The 20139-nt window shown below is 44.0% G+C and overlaps 1 protein-coding gene across 1 annotated transcript in view; it reads right to left on the bottom strand.

The window, feature by feature from the left end:
* Window positions 1-20139, bottom strand: part of AP4S1 (adaptor related protein complex 4 subunit sigma 1) — a 175446-nt gene that overhangs the window by 4496 nt on the left and 150811 nt on the right. The window contains exon 5 of the mRNA XM_077464808.1: window positions 19290-19301. Within this exon, the coding sequence (XP_077320934.1) occupies window positions 19290-19301 (12 nt within the window). The remainder of the gene's footprint in view (window positions 1-19289; window positions 19302-20139) is intronic.

Below are 20139 nucleotides of genomic sequence, written 5' to 3'. Positions count from 1 at the left end.
AACATGGGGACAAGGTGCTTTGGGGTGGGGGGCCGGCAATGCTCCCACCCCCCACATGCTGAGGGCATGTGGCCTGGTACGGTTCAGGAGGGGGGCGCTCGCTCGTCCCCACCCCCGTTCCTGACCAGCCAGGCTGCATGCTCGGATAAGGGTCTGGGGGGGACCCCCATGTCATTTTTTTTCGGCGTAGGGGGTTTCCCTTAAAATCCATACCAGGCGACAGGGCTTGCAAGGTGTCAATCTCGTTGATAAAAGCAGCGAGATTGACTTCCTTTTCTAGTCCCGTCGTAACTCCTCACGTTCAAAATTAACAGGCAAGTCCGTTCATTTGGAAGTCCGTCGTAACTCCGTCGGGAAGACCGGCGGACCTACTCTGCCGGGAAGTCCGGTCATGTGTGGTCAAGTCCGTTCGTTCGGAAAGTCCGTCGGACCTAGTCTGTTGGAAAGTCCAGTCGTGTGTAAGTGGCCTTAGAGATGGTGGGGAGGCATGGCAATGTTCTAATCATGGGCATTAAGTTAACCTGATACCGATTGGACAGATAGAACTACACACTCAACTAAGGCTTGTCGTTTCTTGAACATGATGCAGGACAATTTCATGATTCAAATGTTGGAAGCAATAATGATCTGCTAGACCTACTTATTATAGAGAGTTGAAGAGCTGCAGACGTGGAGGTAAGTGCTAACTTAGAGTAAGGGAGAAAAATAAAAAATAAAAATAAAAGAACCTTCACATAAAAGACCTCAAAAGAAAAAATGTGGGTTCAGTTGGACTTTTTAGGCATAAAGAAAGTTGTAAACACAACCAGTGTATTCAAAAGGAATTATTTATATTTATTGTTAAAATAAAAACAGAAAATAAAGAGTTCAATTTCCTTTTTACACACAAAAAAAAGAAATGTTTCCTCCTTATAACTACACATTTAAGACCTAATTGACATCCTATCAAAAGTAGTAAAATCCATTTCAAATTTCCAAAAAGGAAAAAACAGAATATATATCTATATAAATATAGGATCAAGGATATCAACCATACAGTCAGCAATTACATATATTTTTGGTGCTCTACATGTTTCGCGTCTGTGATGACGCTTCTTCAGGAGCTGATAACAGTGTTATTCCTTCATAGAGTGTGTCCCACATAGAGAGCCCACCATTTCCGAAGGAGAGTAGGGAAGTTGGTACGATTGATTACACAACCATTTCTCCACAGAGGGAAAAAAAGGAAGAGAAGAAGGGGAAGGGGGAAAAAAAGGAAGTAATTGTTGAGCAAATAAATATAAATATAGATTTTGAGCTTAGTGGAGTCACTTTAAAGGTGTATTGGGCTCATAAGGTTTCAAATCTTCAGTGTTTAATAAGTATTCTTGAGACGTAAGTAAACAGAAGTAGGATCGGTGATGGATACTACTTAGTATCCCCTGAGCTCAAGGTGCAATAAAAACGGACCAAGTTCCCACTGGGTAAAGAAGGAAGGTAAAGGGGGAATCAAAAAGGCAGACTATTCGGCCCATTCACCCCTATCATATTGTTTTTTTGTATAAGAGATGGCAGCCATCTCTTATACAAAAAAACAATATGATAGGGGTGAATGGGCCGAATAGTCTGCCTTTTTGATTCCCCCTTTACCTTCCTTCTTTACCCAGTGGGAACTTGGTCCGTTTTTATTGCACCTTGAGCTCAGGGGATACTAAGTAGTATCCATCACCGATCCTACTTCTGTTTACTTACGTCTCAAGAATACTTATTAAACACTGAAGATTTGAAACCTTATGAGCCCAATACACCTTTAAAGTGACTCCACTAAGCTCAAAATCTATATTTATATTTATTTGCTCAACAATTACTTCCTTTTTTTCCCCCTTTTCCCCTTCCCCTTCTTCTCTTCCTTTTTTTCCCTCTGTGGAGAAATGGTTGTGTAATCAATCGTACCAACTTCCCTACTCTCCTTCGGAAATGGTGGTCTCTCTATCTGGGACACACTCTATGAAGGAATAACACTGTTATCAGCTCCTGAAGAAGCGTCATCACAGACGGGAAACATGTAGAGCACCAAAAATATATGTAATTGCTGACTGTATGGTTGATATCCTTGATCCTATATATAGATATATATTCTGTTTTTTCCTTTTTGGAAATTTGAAATGGATTTTACTACTTTTGATAGGATGTCAATTAGGTCTTAAATGTGTAGTTATAAGGAGGAAACATTTCTTTTTTTTTGTGTGTAAAAAGGAAATTGAACTCTTTATTTTCTGTTTTTATTTTAACAATAAATAGAAATAATTCCTTTTGAATATACTGGTTGTGTTTACAACTTTCTTTATGCCTAAAAAGTCCAACTGAACCCACATTTTTTCTTGTGAGGTCTTTTATGTGAAGGTTCTTTTATTTTTATTTTTCTCCCTTACTCCCCCTTTTCCTTGTCAATATTTACATTCACCAAGTGATAACCAGGACGTGGCATTTTATTTATCAGTGTATCCACAGACACCACCCTGTGATAGATACACACTTTTTCCATTTTAAATATAAGTGCTAACTTAGGAAACCGTGATCACATTTGCCATAAATTATTGGAAAAGGAGACACTAGGGTAGGCCAATAACACATTTCAAGAACAGCTAACTACATACTACGGGACACTAAATGGGATCAAATTATTGAAACAAAGAACACTGAAATAAAGTGAGAGTGATTTAAGGACATATTAAACAATGGCATTAGTGCATTCAAGGCAAAAAAAAAACCTGGGTGGCTGAGTACCAACTTAAAAAGGCATTTTAATGTGAAAAAACTGTCCTTAAAAAAATATGTCAAAGGATCAACACAGACATTCCAAGCCCTCAAGGAATTCAATAGGAAATGCAAGAGTGGCAAAAAAAAGGTTAAAAGTAACATATTTCCGAGAAGGGTAAAAAAAATGTTTCTCTTATATTCACCGACCGACACAGCTCCTCTACAGTGGGGATCGAAAGTTTGGGCACCCCAGGTAAAAATGTGTATTAATGTGCCTAACGAAGCCAAGGAAAGATGGAAAAATCTCCAAATGGCATCAAAATTACAGATTAGACATTCTTATAATATGTCAAAGTTAGATTTTATTTCCATCATTTACACTTTCGAAATTACAGAAAACAAAAAAATGGCGTCTGCAAAAGTTTGGGCACCCTGCAGAATTTATAGCGTGCACTGCCCCCTTTGCAAAGCTGAGACCTGCCAGTATCATGGATTGTTCTCAATCATCGTCTGGGAAGACCAAGTGATGTCAATCTCAAAGGTTTTAAATGGCCAGACTCATCTGACCTTGCCCCAACAATCAGCACCGTGGGTTCTTCTAAGCAGTTGTCTAGAAAACTGAAACTGAAAATAGTTGACGCTCACAAAGCTGGAGAAGGCTATAAGAAGATAGCAAATCTTTTTCTGATGTCAATATCCTCTGTTTGGAATGTAATTAAGAAATGGCAGTCATCAGGAACAGTGGAAGTTGAAGCAAGATTTGGAAGACCAAGAAAAATATCAGACAGAACAGCTCGCAGGATTGTGAGAAAAGCAATTCAAAACCCACGTTTGACTGCACGATCCTTCCAGAAAGATCTGGCAGACACTGGAGTTGTACACTATTCCACTATAAAGAGATACTTGTACAAATATGGTCTTCATGGAAGAGTCATCAGAAGAAAACCTCTTCTACATCCTCACCACAAAAATCAGCGTTTGAACTTTGCAAATGAACATATAGGCAAGCCTGAGGCATTTTGGAAACAAGTTCTGTGGACCGATGAGGTTAAAATAGAACTTTTTGGCCGGAATGAGCAAAGGTACGTTTGGAGAAGAAAGGGCACAGAATTTAATGAAAAGAACCTCTGTCCAACTGTTAAGCATGGGGGTGGATCAATCATGCTTTGGGGTTGTATTGCAGCCAGTGGCACAGGGAACATTTCACGAGTAGAAGGAAAAAATGATTCAATAAAATTTCAGCAAATTTTGGATGGTAACTTGATGCCATCTGTAAAAAAGCTGAAGTTAAAGAGAGGATGGCTTCTACAAATTGATAATGATCCTAAACACACCTCAAAATCCACGGGGGATTACATCAAGAGGTGTAAACTGAAGGTTTTGTCATGGCCTTCACAATCTCCTGACCTCAACATTATTGAAAATCTATGGATAGACCTTAAAAGAGCAGTGCGTGACAGACAGCCCAGAAATCTCAAAGAACTGCAACACTTTTGTAAGGAAGAATGGGCAAAGATACCTCAAACAAGAATTGAAAGACTCTTGGCTGGCTACAAAAAGCGTTTACAAGCTGTGATACTTGCCAAAGGGGGCAGTACAAGATATTAACTCTGCAGGGTGCCCAAACTTTTGCAGACGCCATTTTTTTGTTTTCTGTCATTTTGAAAGTGTAAATGATGGAAATAAAATCTAACTTTTTTTGACATATAAGAATGTCTAATCTGTAATTTGATGCCATTTGGAGATTTTTTCCATCTTTCCTTGGCTTCGTTAGGCACATTAATACACATTTTTACCTGGGGTGCCCAAACTTTCGATCCCCACTGTATGTAACAAAATGGGTTGTTAGCCCTATCACTAGGAGATACTAGGCAAAGTTAATACAACACTTCAGAACTCTAATGCCGCATACACACGACCAGACTTTTTGACAGCAAAGGTCCGACGGACTCAACAATTCGATCTTGTGTGGGCTCCATCAGACCTTTGCTTGCCAAAAATCCGGCGGACTTTAGAAATGGAACATGTTTTTAAATTTTTCCACCAGAACTCCGCCGGACCGAGAAATCCGTTTGTGTGTAAGCTAGTCCGACAGACAAAAACCGACACAAAAAGTTTGGAGGTAAGGGACTTTTGCGGCACCAAATATTGAAAGAAAAATAAGAAAAGGTGTTCTAAAAAAAATATACAAATTTATTTCATATACATTACACAAAATATAAAAAATAGTCAAACATTTAATACAATTCCCTATGGTCTATAATTGACACCTATTGCCTAAACGCAGGTGACATTCTCTTTAAAGACCAAAAGAGGTTCCATCCCAGTACGTTCAACATGTTTCGCCATGGTCGGCTTCTTCAGGAACAAGAGAGTAGAGATATTCATATCACAGAACAGCAAATATGTTATTCTTTAAACTATACATAAAAAGAAAAATCAATGTACAAAAAAAACGCATCAAAGTTACAAATTATTAATAAATAACAGAACAACCATGAAAAACAATGATATGGGGGAATGTGCTCCCCTTCTCTTCTTTTTTGTGGGGGCGCATAAACCCTTTCAGGACCCACTGTGGATTTCCCTTTAAGGGTCATCTTTCTCCGGAGCTTTCTGGGCCATTTCTAACTGTGTCCAGGAAGTGTCAGCAGAGGTAGTCTTTCTCCCTTCCTGCTGACACCTAGCTGCACCGGAAGTGATGTTCATTTCCGGTTCCTGCGGTAGTTTGATGACTCGGGAAGTCCTCCAATTGTGACCACTTGGCGCCATGACGATGTGATGTCACATGTCACGTTTTGGCGCCATGGAGAGGGCTATTTAAACCTGGCCTGCCATGTGATAGGCTGGGAGTGTTTGGAAGCTCGGGAGTTTCATCCTGCGTGGTGTTGTCAGGTAAAAAGGCAGTTCTGTGGCTACTTTGTATAAGTATTTGCAGAGCATACCTGTTTGTGTGCCCTTAGGGGCCATACTTTATATAATTCTGTCCATTTTTTACATTGCAAGGTGGATAGGATCTGGTCCAGTTTGGACGCTGTGGGTCTGCTGTGTCTGGGAGCAGGGGTGTTAATCCTCTGCTGCCCTTCCTCCTTTCCCTTCGTTTGCTGTCCCAAATTGTGAGCCAGTGGTTCAATCTTAACATATATAGCCCAAAACCGTGAAGAGGTGAGAGACTTCTATATTTTGAAGTTCATGATGCGTCTTTATGCGTTTTTTCCTTTTTTTCAAAATGCAGTTTGTTATTTCATGGTCTATGGGGCCATAGTAGCACAATAATCCTGAGGGGATTATATATTTGTTTTCTATTAGATCCAGTGGATATTAACCCTTTGAGGATCTTTTGCCCTTTTCCCGAGCTCCCTGATATACAGCCACTCTATGTAACTGATCCATAAGGTAGGTAGGTGTGTTCCCTTTAATGATGACCTGGGTGGGACCCTCACCTGCCTGCATCCTTATGTCTTAATGATCTGGAAAGTAGCTTTATTTCACAGTTCACTCAGGCACTATTTTATGTATATCTTTGAGAGACAGTTGTAATAATTATTACCCTCTCTGCGGGTCTCCCTGGCCATATATGAGGGCAGACCGGCATTGTCTGCGATGTGGATCAATGGAAAACATTGTGTGAGGAAGATCAATCCCATTTGGTGGAGATGTTTCTTTTTTTTCCCCTTTTTTTGGAGGTAAGGGGAGGTTTTAATATCTGGGCCTTGGTAGGGATGGGGTTTTGCCTTTTTTCTTTCTCTCTCTCTCTCTCTCTCTCTCCCCCACTTCATGCACTTGCAATCTTTGATACTATATCATTGTTTTTCATGGTTGTTTTGTTATTTATTAATAATTTGTAACTTTGATGCGTTTTTCTTGTGCATTGATTTTTCTTTTTATGTATAGTTTAAAGAGTAACATATTTGCTGTTCTGTGATATGAATATCTCTACTCCCTTGTTCCTGAAGAAGCCGACCATGGCGAAACATGTTGAACGTACTGGGATGGAACCTCTTTTGGTCTTTAAAGAGACTGTCACCTGTGTTTAGGCAATAGGTGTCAATTATAGACCATAGGGAATTGTATTAAATGTTTGACTATTTCTTATATTTTGTGTAATGTATATGAAATAAATTTGTATATTTTTTTAGAACACCTTTTCTTATTTTTCTTTCAATATTTGGTGCCACAAAAGACCCTTACCTCTAAACTTTTTGTGTCTAGATCTCCTTTTGGGATGCTGGTACCAGTATTGTATATTATTTGAACAGATCCCTGTCAGAGTACTCTTTTCAAGACAAAAACCGACGCTATAGAAGCTATTGGCTACTGGCTATGAACTTCCTTATTCTAGTCCAGTCGTACGTCATCACATTCGAATCCGTCGGACTTTGGTGCGATTGTGTGTGGCCAAGTACGTTCATTCGGAAAGTCTGAACTCCGCCGAAAGACCGTCGGACCTAGCCCCTCGAAAAGTCCGGTCGAGTGTACCCGGCATTAGTTTCGCCCAGGGGGGCGGTCCCTCAGGCTACAATCCCCCGCACTCTGCACCAGCAGCCTCAGTCCACCCATCGAGCGTGTGCAGGTCATAGCTACGGCTCGGCAGGCCATGGCATACCTCGGCTCCAGAGGTGATCGAAGAGCTTTTATGCTCCGGGGCATACATATGATGGGCTACTGCTGTCTGTCACAGTATGCTGGGCCAGTAACCTTCCCTGTACTAATCAGGAGTTGGCTACAATGGAATGTCTCCCAGCTCTTCAGGACTGGTAAGTACAGCTCTCCCTGTCTCGGCAGGGTTGAGCAGCTGTGCATTCCCTGGGCGGTCGATTCGGGAGCCCCCTCTCTTCTCTCGCCTGTCTTTATCTCCCCTCCTGTGCATGGGTACTGAGCGGTGTGTGTGTGCCCCTGGGCTCTCACCTGAGTTCTGGCTGATTGGGGGTGCCTGGATCCTGAGTGCTTAAACTCCCGGGAGATGTCTGTGAGGTTTACCTGTGTGTCGGTGCTGCACTGGGTCTCTGCCACATGTTTGTTCCGGTCTCTCATGGCGCTGGCTGGTCGGCCATTTTCAGTGTGGGCGAAGGACAGCATGCTTCTGGGCTTCAAGCGGGCATTTTCCTGGTGATTCCCTATTCAGGACATTGGCGGCCAATTTCTTGAATCTGGACCACATTTTTGTGCACTAGCAGCAGTTTCATGTGCCCTCAGCTTCCCGTTTGTCATTACTGAGCTCTGGACAGCCTTCTATGTAGTCTGAGCACGTTTTTCAGATCGCTCAGCGATCATTCCCTGATTGTTCTGATGGACTGCCACCGACAGTTTTGGTTCCTCTGCATCTGGGAGCGCTAGGGGTCCACCGTTACCTCCCTGGGATTTGAACCTGGTGTTGTCGCCGTTTCAAAATATCAGGGAGATTACCTTGTTGACTCTTTCCCAGAAAGTGGTCTTCCTAGTGGCCATCACATCGGCCAGGAGGGTTTCGGAACTGGCCGCCTTGTCCTGCAAGTCGCCCCATCTGGTTATCCACAGGGATAAGGTGGTGTTGCGTCCGCAACCGTCCTTTCTACCAAAGGTGGTATCGGCTTTTCATATCAATGAGGACATTGTATTACCTTCTCTGTGTCCTAAGTCGAAGCACCCTAAGGAGGTGGCCCTTCACACTCTAAATGTGGTTAGGGCTCTGAAGGTGTATTTGTCTGCCACGGCTCCCTTTCGGAAGTCAGACTCACTGTTTGTTTCAGTGGCTGGTCCAAAGAAAGGCATGGCGGTCTCATCGGCCACCATTTCCAGGTGGATTAGACAGATTGTAGTACAAGCCTACGCCTTGAAGGGGCAGGTGCCCCCCTTTCCGGTCACGGCCCACTCCACAAGGGCAATAGAAACGTCTTGGGTTTCTGACACCAAGCTTCTGTCGCTCAGGTGTGTAAAGCGGCGACCTGGTCATCTGTCCACACATTTACCAAGTTCTACAAGGTATACGTCCGTGCATCGGGTGATGCCTGTTTTGGCCGTAAAGTTTTGCAGGCGGCTGTGTAGTTGCAAATGACTATGCAATCCATGTTTTTTCCTGGTTTTTCGATAAAAACGCAGTACTGTTACGTTAATGTGCTGTTTGCATTACTTCCACATTCGTTGCGGTCTTGGGGATCACTCCTGTTGAGGGTACCCTGTTGTGCGTGGTGGTTTTTTCACGCACTGCTGTTTTTTTGTGTGGCTATAGTTTCACTAGTTCCCAGTTAGAGAGAGGAGCTGTGTTGGTCAGTGAATTAAAGAGAAAATAGGATTTTTTGTACTCACCATAAAATCCTTTTCTCTGTAATTCACTGAATGACACAGCCCCGCCCCTCCTTTTTCTCTTTACGTTATACTGCTTGTTGACGTACTGAGGCTGCTGGTGCAGAGTGTGGGGGATTGTAGCCTGAGGGACCGCCCCCCTGGGTGGAACTAAGAGTTCTGAAGTGTTGCATTACAACTTTGCCTAGTATCTCCTAGTGATAGGGCTAACAACCCATTTTGTTACAGAGAGGAGCTGTGTCGGTCGGTAAATTACAGAGAAAAGGATTTTACGGTGAGTACAAAAAATCCTATTTTTCAACTATATTAAGAGTAAGGCCTTATGCCCACTGAGTGCAAAAAAAACGCCACTTTGAGGGTGTTTGATGCTTTTTTTTTTTTTGCTTTTTTTTATTGTTTCTCCATGTTAGCCTGTGTGTGTTTAGAGGTAGAAAAGATACCCATAACCAGCACGTTCAGGAGACGTTTTGCTGCTAAGAGAAGTGTCTAAACATGCGTTAATATTGAGCACATCAAGTGCGTTCATTTCAATGGCCAAAATAAATTAATTTGGTCCATTAATTTCCCAAGCACCTGACGTGCCTAAACGTGGCTTTAGGATGAAGCTAAAGTTAGTGCCTTATTTGACCAGCTTCCTGTTCAAATACAGAAGTTGACTCCTTATTCGGCCTGCTTCGTATTCAGGATCTATCTTTATTCACAAAAGTGATTATTTACTAAACAATCATCTGCAACGTTTAGAATATAATTGTGAACTTTAACAACAATTCTATCTGCTTAACTGCCATGTATTTAAAGGGGAAATTCTGAATAAATAACCTTTTCTATATGAAAACCATCTTGGTTCACCCAAATTTCACTTGTTTTATACTCATTGGGCATCCTTCTATTAAAGTTCAATTTGGCCCAAACCAAGTGATATAAATCATAAAATATGGCACCCTGACAAGCCATTCATATCAATAGGACATTTTGAGGAAGCCAACCTAGTTCTATATGAAAACCATCTTGGCTCACACAAATGCCACTTGTTTTATACTCATTGGGCATCCTACTATATAGGAAAGTACAATTTGGCCTGCGCCAAGTGTTCTAAATCATAAAATATGGCACCAAACGTGGCACCATGACAGCCACAGCCATCGAGATACAGGCTCTAATCGACTCTGGGGCTGCAGGCTTGTTCATTGATGCTGCCTTTGTATCGAAGCATTCGATTCCACTGCAGCTGCGCGACACTCCACTTGCCATTGAATCTCTTGATGGAAGACCTCTACAGCCTGCCCATGTGACTACTGAGACTGTTCCATTGTCCATGGCCGTAGGGGCCCTTCACCATGAGATAATCCAATTCCAAGTTATTCCCTCACCTAAGTTTCCACTGGTTATTGGTTATCGAATTGAACTTTTCTATATAGTAGGATGCTCAATGAGTATACAATAAATGGAATTTGGATGAGCCAAGATGGTTTTCATACAGAAAAATTAATTTATTCAGAATTACCCCTTCAAATATATGTTAGAATTGTTGTTAAAGTTCACAATTTTATTATAAACTTTGCAGATGATTGTTTAGTAAATAATCACTTTTGTGAACAAAGATCCAACCTGAATAGGAAGCTGGTCGAATAAGGAGCCAACTTCTGTATATGAATAAGGAGCTAACGTCAGCTTCATGGCTTTAGGCTTGTTTTTACCCTGCTTTTCTCCTGCCAGGAGAAAGGCATTCAGAAGGGCTGAGCAAACACCCAGTGTGCATGGGACTTAAAAAGGCAAGGTTTGCATCTAAGTGGTTCTGAGTGCGTTTGCACAGCAGCCCTATTCATTTGAAAGGCACAGCCGCAGGTTGTAAGACTACTATGTGAGGCATGGAGGCCAAGAATCAGATTACCAGCTGCTGGTAGCCATTTACCCACCTCCCGCCCAGCCTAGAAAAGGTGGGAGCATTGTCCAATTAAGGGGGTCTAGTGCATGTACCATTTGATAGTTGTGAACAAAAAAAACGGCAATTTTGAATAAAAAAAAAATATATATAATTTTTAATTTCTGCCACATCCAAAAAAAATATATAAAAAAATAATAATTTATTCATCAGTTTAGGCCAATATGTATTCTGCTACATATTTTTGGTAAAAGAAAATTGCAATAAGCATATATTGATTGGCTTGTGCAAAAGTTATAGCATCTAGAAAATAGGAGATAGACTCTTATTTTATTTTTGTATTTTTTTTACTGGTAATGACGGCGATCTGCAACATTGCGGCAGACAAATCTGACCCCAAGTGACACTTTTTGAGGACCAGTAACATTATTACATTGATAAGTGCTATAAAAATAGAATTTTTGTACTCATCGTAAAATCCTTTTCTCTGTCATTCACCGACCGACACAGCTCCTCTTTGTAACTAAATGGGTTTGTTAGCCTGCCATTAGGAGGACTAGGCAAAAATTGTAACACAATACACAGAACTTTAGTCCCGCCCTGGGGGCGGACCCTGTGCTAACAACCCTCCCTGCTCCCAGGTAGTACGTCAACAAGCAGTATAACGTAGAGAAAAGGAGGGGTGGGTGCTGTGTCGGTCGGTGAATTACAGAGAAAAGGATTTTACGGTGAGTACAAAAATCCTATTTTCTCTTATATTCACTGACCAACACAGCTCCTCTCTGTAACTAAATGGGACATCCCCAAGTAGTGCCAAACGAGGGGTGGGAAAAAACAGCATTAAAACTTCATCCACCATGGCAAGTGGGAACTAGTGAAACTAAACCCACAAAAAAACAGCAGTGTGTGGAAAAACTCCACCACATAACCGGGTATCCTCAACAGGAGTGACCCCCAAGACCGCAACATTGCGGAAGTAATGCAACAGAGCATTAACAAACAGTACTGCGTTTTTATCGAAAAACCCGGAAAAAATCTCATTTGCAACTACACGGCCGCCTGCAAAACTTTGCGGCCAAAACAGGCATCAGCCGATGCACTGACATCTACCTTGTAGAACTTGGTAAACTTATGGACAGATGACCAGGCCGCCGCCTTACACACCTGAGTGACAGACGCTTGGTGTCAGAAGGCCCAAGACGTTCCGATAGCTCTTGTACAGTGGGCCGTGACTGGAAAGGGGGGCACCTGCCCCTTCAAGGCATAGGCTTGGACTACAATCTGTCTGATCCACCTGGAAATGGTGGCCGACGAGACCGCCATACCCTTCTTTGGACCAGCCACCAAAACAAACAGTGAGTCTGACTTCCGAAAGGGAGCCGTGGCAGACAAGTACACCTTCAGAGCCCTAACCACATCGAGAGCATGAAGGGCCACCTCTTTGGGGTGTTTCGGCTTAGGACACAATGATGGTAATACAATGTCCTCATTGATATAAAAAGCCGAAACCACCTTCGGTAGAAAGGACGGTTGCGGACGCAATACCACCTTATCCCTGTGGATGACCAGATGGGGCGACTTGCAGGACAAGGCCGCCAGTTCCGAAACCCTCCTGGCCGATGTGATGGCCACTAGGAAGACCACTTTCTGTGAAAGAGTCAACAGGGCAATCTCCTTAATGTTTTCAAACGGCGGCTTTTGAAGCGCCGACAACACCAGATTCAAATCCCATGGGGGTAATGGCGGACGCACCGGAGGAACTACATGTCGCATTCCCTGAACAAAGGTACTCACTAATGAATGAGACGCCAGGGGTCATTGGAAAAAGACAGCCAAGGCTGAAATTTGTCCCTTAATGGTGCTTAACGCCAACTTCTGGTCTACTCCGTGCTGAAGAAACAGCAGGATCCTGGATATAGAAAAGGAGCGTGGATGCCATCCTTTCTCCTCACACATGGAGATGTAGGCCTTCCAGGTACGATGGTATATCTTCCGTGAAGATTTCCACGCCCTCAACATAGTAGGAATCACCGAGTCCGACAGACCCCGGTTCCTCAGCACCTGGTTCTCAATAGCCATGTCGTTAAAGCCATCAATGATAAAGCAGGGTGAAAGATTGGACCTTGAGACAGGAGGTCCTCTTGCAGTGGCAGTCGCCAGGGAGCATCTGCCACCAGACGCACCAGGTCTTTGTAACATGGCCACTGAGGCCAATCTGGGGCAACCAGGATTACTGGAATCCCCTCGGCTTCCACTCTGCGAAGTAGATGTGGCAACAGTTTTAGTGGAGGAAAGGCGTAGATCAGCTGGTACTGATCCCACGGAGCCACCAGCGCGTCTAAAGCATCTGCCCACGGATCTCTTGTCCTGGACACGAATCCTGGCACCTTCCAATTGAGATGGTAGGCCAATAGATCCACACCTGGTATGCCCCATTTCAGGCACAGCAGCCTGAATATCTCCGGATGCAATGCCCATTCTCCTGGGTCCAGCATCTGACGACTCAGATAGTCCGCCTGCCAATTTTCCACCCCCGGGATGTAAATGGCTGACAGGGCCGGAACGTGTCGCTCTGCCCACCGAAGTATGTGAGCGACCTCGTGAGCAGTGGCTGAGCTTCTTGTTCCCCCTTAGTAATTTATGTACGCCACAGCCGTGGCGTTGTGTGACTGTATCCTGGTTGGACATCCTTGAAGACACGGTGACTACGTGTGGAGGCACAGCCTGATCACTCTCAATTCGAGCAGATTGATCAGCAACCTGGATTCGTCCGTCCAACCAGAGGCCCTGAGCCAATTGAATCCCCATCACTCCACCCCAGCCTGAGAGACTGGTGTCTGTAGCGATCACCGTCCATTGCAGAGGAAGGAACGATTTTACAGACTGAATCACCGGGGACCTCAACCACCAGATCAGAGAGTCCCTGACTGGCTGGCTCACCTGGACCTGTCGTTCCAGGGACCACGGAGATTTGTCCCATTTTGTCAAAATCTCCCTCTGCAGGACCATGTGTCCCAGTACTCGCATACAAAAACGGAGTGACGACCACTTGCGGTTCATCAGTAGTTTGACCCCAGATCAGAGAGAGACCCTCGCTTCCCTGGAGTCCAATAGTAAACCCAGGTACTCCAAACGCTGGACCGGCACAACCACTGACTTCTTTAGGTTCAACAGCCACCCAAATTCTCGCAGAGTCTGCATGGTGATCGCCACATCCTCCTCTAATTCTGAGGCAGAAGATGCTCTCAGGAGGAGATCGTCTAGGTAACCGACAATCGCGATCCCGCGTTGTCGCAGCAACGCCAATATTGGAGCCAATACTTTGGTAAAGACTCGGGGGGCTGATGCCAAGCCAAAGGGAAGAGCCACAAACTGGTAATGGGTTTCCCTGACTGCCAAACGCAGAAATTTTTGATACCAAAGGCATATGTGTATGTGCAGGTACGCATCTTGGATGTCCAAAGACACCAGGGAGTCCCCTTGATGGAGTGTAGCGACTACTGAGCGAACTGATTCCATTCTGAACCTCTGCACGTTTACAAAGTGATTGAGGCCTTTTAAGTCCAAGATTGGACGTACCCCTTCCTTCTTGGGAACCACAAACAGATTTGAGTAGAACCCATGGAATCGTTCCGATTCCAGAACTGGTACAATCACCCCCTGATTCAGCAAGTCCCTTACTGACCCTAGCAGAGCCTCCCGGCGAACCAGGAACGTGGGTATGCTGGAGGGGAAGAATGTGTTTGGTGGCCAAGAGAGAAACTCTATCTTGTAGCCTGTGAAAATCAGGTAACAGACCCATTGGTCGGATAACCGGGAGGTCCACCGGGCTGCAAACTCCCGAAGGCGACCCCCCACCCGATAAGGTGGGGGCAAACCTTCATGCAGTAGCACTTTTGTTCACAGGCTTGTGCGGTTCCAGGGACGCTTTTGACCATTTTGACCATCCGGGCTGGGAACGCTTTGTCGAAGCACCGGGCAGACGAAAAAAGCCGATTGTGAGCGGAAAAAGAGGGCCCTTGCCTGCAGCGTGGCTCCTTAGCCTTCCTGGCCTGTGAGAGTAGTGTACTCTTACCACCCGTGGCATTTTTAATAATGTCGTCCAACGAAGCTCCAAAGAGCCGGTCGTCAAGGAAGGGAAGATCCGTCAGGGTTTTCTTGGATGCCTGATCAGCATTTTAGCCAAATCAGGTGCCTCAGCACCACACCTGACACTGAGGCCCTGACTAACAGAGGGAGAGTATCCAGGGCCGCGTCACAAACGTACTTAAGGCCTTGCACTAGTTGGTCTGCTAGTTCCACGCAGACAGGGGAGGCGTTTTGCTCTCCCAATTTGCAGTTCAAAAGTTTTGCCCACTCAGTCAGTGTCTGTGACACCAGTGCGGATGCCAGTACTGGTCGCACGGCTGACCCTACAACCATAAACAAGGAACGAGCCACCGCCTCGGCCTTCCTGTCCGTGGGATCCTTGAATGCAGGAGTCTCCTCTACCGGGATCGTGGTTCTAACCTGGATACTGGGGGGTCCACGACCAGAGGAGCCGACCATTTCTTGAGAAGGCTTTCCTCAAAGGGGTAATGCATGCCATGTTTTTGGGGACCGAAAAGGTCCTTTGCGGCCGACCCCATTCCCTGTAGATGAACTTGTAAAAATAAGTCCAATACGGGAACACCTTAGGTGAATGTGCTGGCTTGCGGGACCCAAAAGGGACCGATACATCAGCAGAGGGATCCGCCTTTTATGCACACCTTTCCTTCCATGCACCGCCTCTATTTTAGTAACAAAAGAGTTAAGGACCGCCGTCAGGGTGTCCATGGGCACAGCACCATCCGCAGGTGACCCGGTTCAAAAGCCTGGATTTTGGGGAAGAAACACCAGTTTCTGAAGCCATGCTGACCCTACCCTGTCTGCCACCTGCAAGGGGACTTAGGACAGTGAAGGTCCCACCCTCCTGCTGCTGCCGCGTGAGGGAGGAGGGGTATCTAGCGCCAGACTCACCACCCTGGGGCGTTCTGTGAATGTCACTAGCCGTGCCTGTAGTCCCTAGGAGGTCACCCAGTTGCAGAATGAAGAAACTGTCGGCAGTAGCTGTATAGAATAGTGGTGAAATGATCTGCAGACTTGCACCAGCGTTCAGGGAAGAGCCATCCAGCATCCTGTATACACAGTGGACACAGGAAACAACATGTGAGAGCACATGTAAAGCTGTCACAAGAGAACTGTGGTGAAAAGAGTGCTCAGGCTCAAAAAAAATGGCCGCCAATGCAACTTATAGGAAAATCCTATAGAAAATGGCTGCTGAGGCTCACAAGGGGAACCTGCTTTTCCCACAGTTGAAATGGCCGCCGGACAGCGCCATGCGGTGACAGGAAAAAAAAAAACACAGAACAGTGCTGCCTGCATTCAGCAAGAACACCTCCACAGACACCTTTTGGGACCCCCCAGACCGGGACCAGCACCAACGCTAATCGCACAGAGCCCCCTACAGGTGAGAGACCCAGCGAAACACACACACACACACACACACACACACCTGCCCCCCGGGGGGAAGGAGGGAAGATAGGAACGTGGGAGAGAGGAGAGGGGGGTGAAGGGGGCCCCCAAATCGACCTCCCAGGGAATGCCCAGCTGCTCACCCCACCAAAGCAGGGAGAGCCGTACTTACCAGTCCTGAAGAGCTGGGAGACATTCCATCACAGACCTACTCCTGCGCAGTTACAGGGTAGCTGCTGACCAGGTATACTGTGATCCAGACATCAGTAGCCCAGTCATATGTATACCCCGGAGCATTGAAGCTCACCGACCACCTCTGGAGCTGAGGTATGTCGTGGCCTGCCGAGCCTTAGCTGCGGCCTGTACACGCTTGATGGCCGGACTGGGGAGACTACAAGTATAACTTAACCAGCCTGTCACCCAGCCGGCAGTTGATAGAAGATCCCAGGATCTTTCATCTTGCGCAAATAACATCAAACCTGCATCAAACAAATGGACCAAAGGGCCCGCAGGTTTCCTAGGTCATTCTCCTTCACTAGGCAAAATAAAACTGAGTGCTGCCTGGGAGCAGGGAGGGTTGTTAGCACAGGGTCCGCCCCCCGGGGCGGGACTGAAGTTCTGTGTATTGTGTTACAATTTTTGCCTAGTTCTCCTAATGGCAGGCTAACAAACCCATTTAGATACAGAGAGGGGCTGTGTCGGTCGGTGAATATAAGAGAAAATGCACTGATCAATGATTAACTGACACTGGCAGGGAAGGGGTTCTAACTGTGTGGGAGCTGGGCTGCCCAGAACAACAAAGAGACTGCTGTTCCAGATTACTAGGAATAGCAGATCTAAGAGTTGTCCCGTCAGAATGGGGATCCGCCTTGTTTACATAGGCAGATCCCCATTCTGCCTCTCCTCGCGCGATCGCAGGTGGCTGACAGACATAAAGTGCAGTGGCGTGCAGCGTGAGCGTACCCAGTTTCACATGCACAGACCGCCGTACAGGTAGGGCTGTTTGTGCAGGAGAGCCAACCTGCCACTGTGTATAATATTATATATATATATAATAGCGGCTGGTCAGCAAGTGTTTGTTTTTGTTTTTTTTAACATACGGTCACCAGTCACCTTAGACTGTAATGCCACGTACACACAATTGGAATTTTGGTGCCAAAAAGCTCTAATGGTTTTCCCGACAGAATTACGATGCGATTTCACTCAAGCTGCCTTGCATACATTCGGTCACAGAACGCTGTGATGTACAACACGTACGACTGGACTAGAAAAAGGAAGTTCAATAGCCAATAGCTTCCGTCTCGTAGTTGAATCTGAGCATGCTTAATTTTTTGTGTGTTGGAATTGCATACACACGATCAGAATTTCCGATAGAAACTTTTTCTGTCGGGAAAATTGAGAACCTGCTCTAAATCTTTTGCTGGCGGAAATTCCGGCCAGCAAAATTCCGATGGAGCATACACATCGTCGCATTTTCCGATGAAAAGCTCTCATCGGTCTTTTGCTGGCCGAAATTCCGACCGTGTGTATGCGGCACAAGTTTCTAGAGTGAAGGGACTGATGTGAATGTATAATATATGTGTAAAGTGCTGCGTAAATTGACATCACTATATAAGTACCTAGGATAAAGAAAATATGGTGACGCTGCACTACTCTGGTGTTAGTATGTAAAATAAAAAATAAAATACATTTGTAAAAAGCTGTGAAAAATTATAACTTAAAAAAAACTCACCATGCCTCTTACTAAATACAATGGTGTGTCTACTTTACAAAAAGGGTTCATTTGGGAGGTATTTGTACTGTCCTGGCATTCTAGGGCCTCAAGAAATGAGATATGACATCAACACATCACGATTGATCAGTTTTTAAATATATATACGCCAAAGATTGTGGACTCTGACTTTCACACTAATTTGGGTTATTTTTACCAAAGAAAAGCAGTATACATTTTGGCCTAAATTTACGAAGAAAGATGAATTTGCTAAATTGTATACACTAAGAAAAACATGGGTTTTCTTTCAAATTTTCTTGTTTTTTTATAGCAAAACAATTAAAACCCCAGTGGCGATTAAACACCACCAAAAGAAAGTTCTATCGGTCTCAAAAAAAAAAAATGATAAAAATTTTATTTGGGTACAGTGTTACAAGACTAAGTAATTGTCATTCAAAGTGTGAGAGCGCTGAAATCTGGTCTGGGCATGCAGAGAGTAAAAGTGTCCAGTACTGACGTGGTTAACATTGTCATGTGTTTGCTGTATTTCCCATCCCTCAGCTAGACTACTTTTAGATGTTTCAAAAGGCGAAAAACGTCCTATGTCCTCAATTGGTGAGAAAGAAAATATGATATATACTCGCCGTAAAATCCTTTTCTTGAAATCCATTAAGAAACACAAGTCCTGTTCTCCATAACTCCTGTATGCGGCAGCATAAGCTGAAGGTGAACAACTTCATATGTCCCTTGAAGGACTCCAGGAAAAGGATGGAGTACAAAAATCCTTATAATTCAGTTGTTTCTTGGAAATTCATACAAAATAGTTCAGCTTCATCTGAATAATCTTATCATTGTGTTGATAACCTTGTTATTGCCTGCAATTATCTGTGTATGGGTCCATTCTTTCTGACCACATTACCACTTTGCAGATTGGAAGCAATAGAATCTACAATAATCACCATTACCCTGTGATACTGTATATAATCTAAACTGGGAGCAGGTTGACAGCAGTTATGTTTATGTAAGGAAACATCTAAATTTTTTAAACTCAAAATTATATTTGGACTGTTTAATATTGCCATGTACCTTACTGATTAGGGGTAATTATATATATACAGTATATACATTTTTTATAGTTTTTTTAAAAAGCTAGTATGGACACTTTATTTTGGAAAAGGATACATCCAGCTCACTCTGTGGAAAAAAAAAAAAAGACCCAGTTAGTAATACCAAATATATACATTGTAGTTTCTTTAGGTTCATGCACTTTAACCACTACAATACAGGGCACTTTCGCCCCCTTCCTTCCCAGCCCAATTTTCAGCTTTCATCGCTCTAGCGCTTTCAGTGACAATTGCGCGGTCATGCTACACTGTACCCAAATGAAATTTTTATCATTTTGTTCGCACAAATAGAGATTTATTTTGGTGGTATTTATTCACGACTCCGTTTTTTATTTTTTGCGATATAAGCGCAAAAAAGCGGAAATTTGGAAAAAAAACAATATTTTCTTTTTTCTATTTTAAAAGAAATCCAATAAAATCAAATTTTGTCATAAATTTAAGCCAAAATGTATTCTGCTACATGTTTTTGGTAAAAAAAATTCCGTTAAGTGTATAATAATTGGTTTGTGTGATCGCGGACATATGTACGCAAATGATCATGTACATATGTGTGCAGGTGATCACGTACATATGTGTGCACATAATCATTGGGACAAGTGATTTTAGTGGGACATATGTGGGGGACATGTTTTTATTATTAGGGACATGTGTTTTATTTTTTGGGGACATGTATGTTTTGGGGACATGTGTGTTATGGGGACATATGTGGGGACTGTGTTTACACTGTGTGGTGTGTTGTGTGTTTACACTAGACTGAAGATCAGTGAGTAAAAAGCTGTAAAAAACAGCTCATACTCACTGATCATCAGCCGGCTGCAGCAATCTGCTCTCCTCTCCTCAGCGATGACTTCTGTGTGAGGAGAGGAGGAGCCGATTGCCTAGCAACCGGCTGTTTGTTTACATCACAT

This window comes from Lithobates pipiens, unplaced genomic scaffold (genome assembly GCF_037356315.1).
Source record: "Lithobates pipiens isolate NorthernLeopardFrog02 unplaced genomic scaffold, aLitPip1_a1.2 Scaffold_30, whole genome shotgun sequence".
Taxonomy (NCBI): domain Eukaryota; kingdom Metazoa; phylum Chordata; class Amphibia; order Anura; family Ranidae; genus Lithobates; species Lithobates pipiens.
Note: the sequence above shows the minus strand (reverse complement) of the source record. Positions and strands in the feature narration are given on the sequence as shown.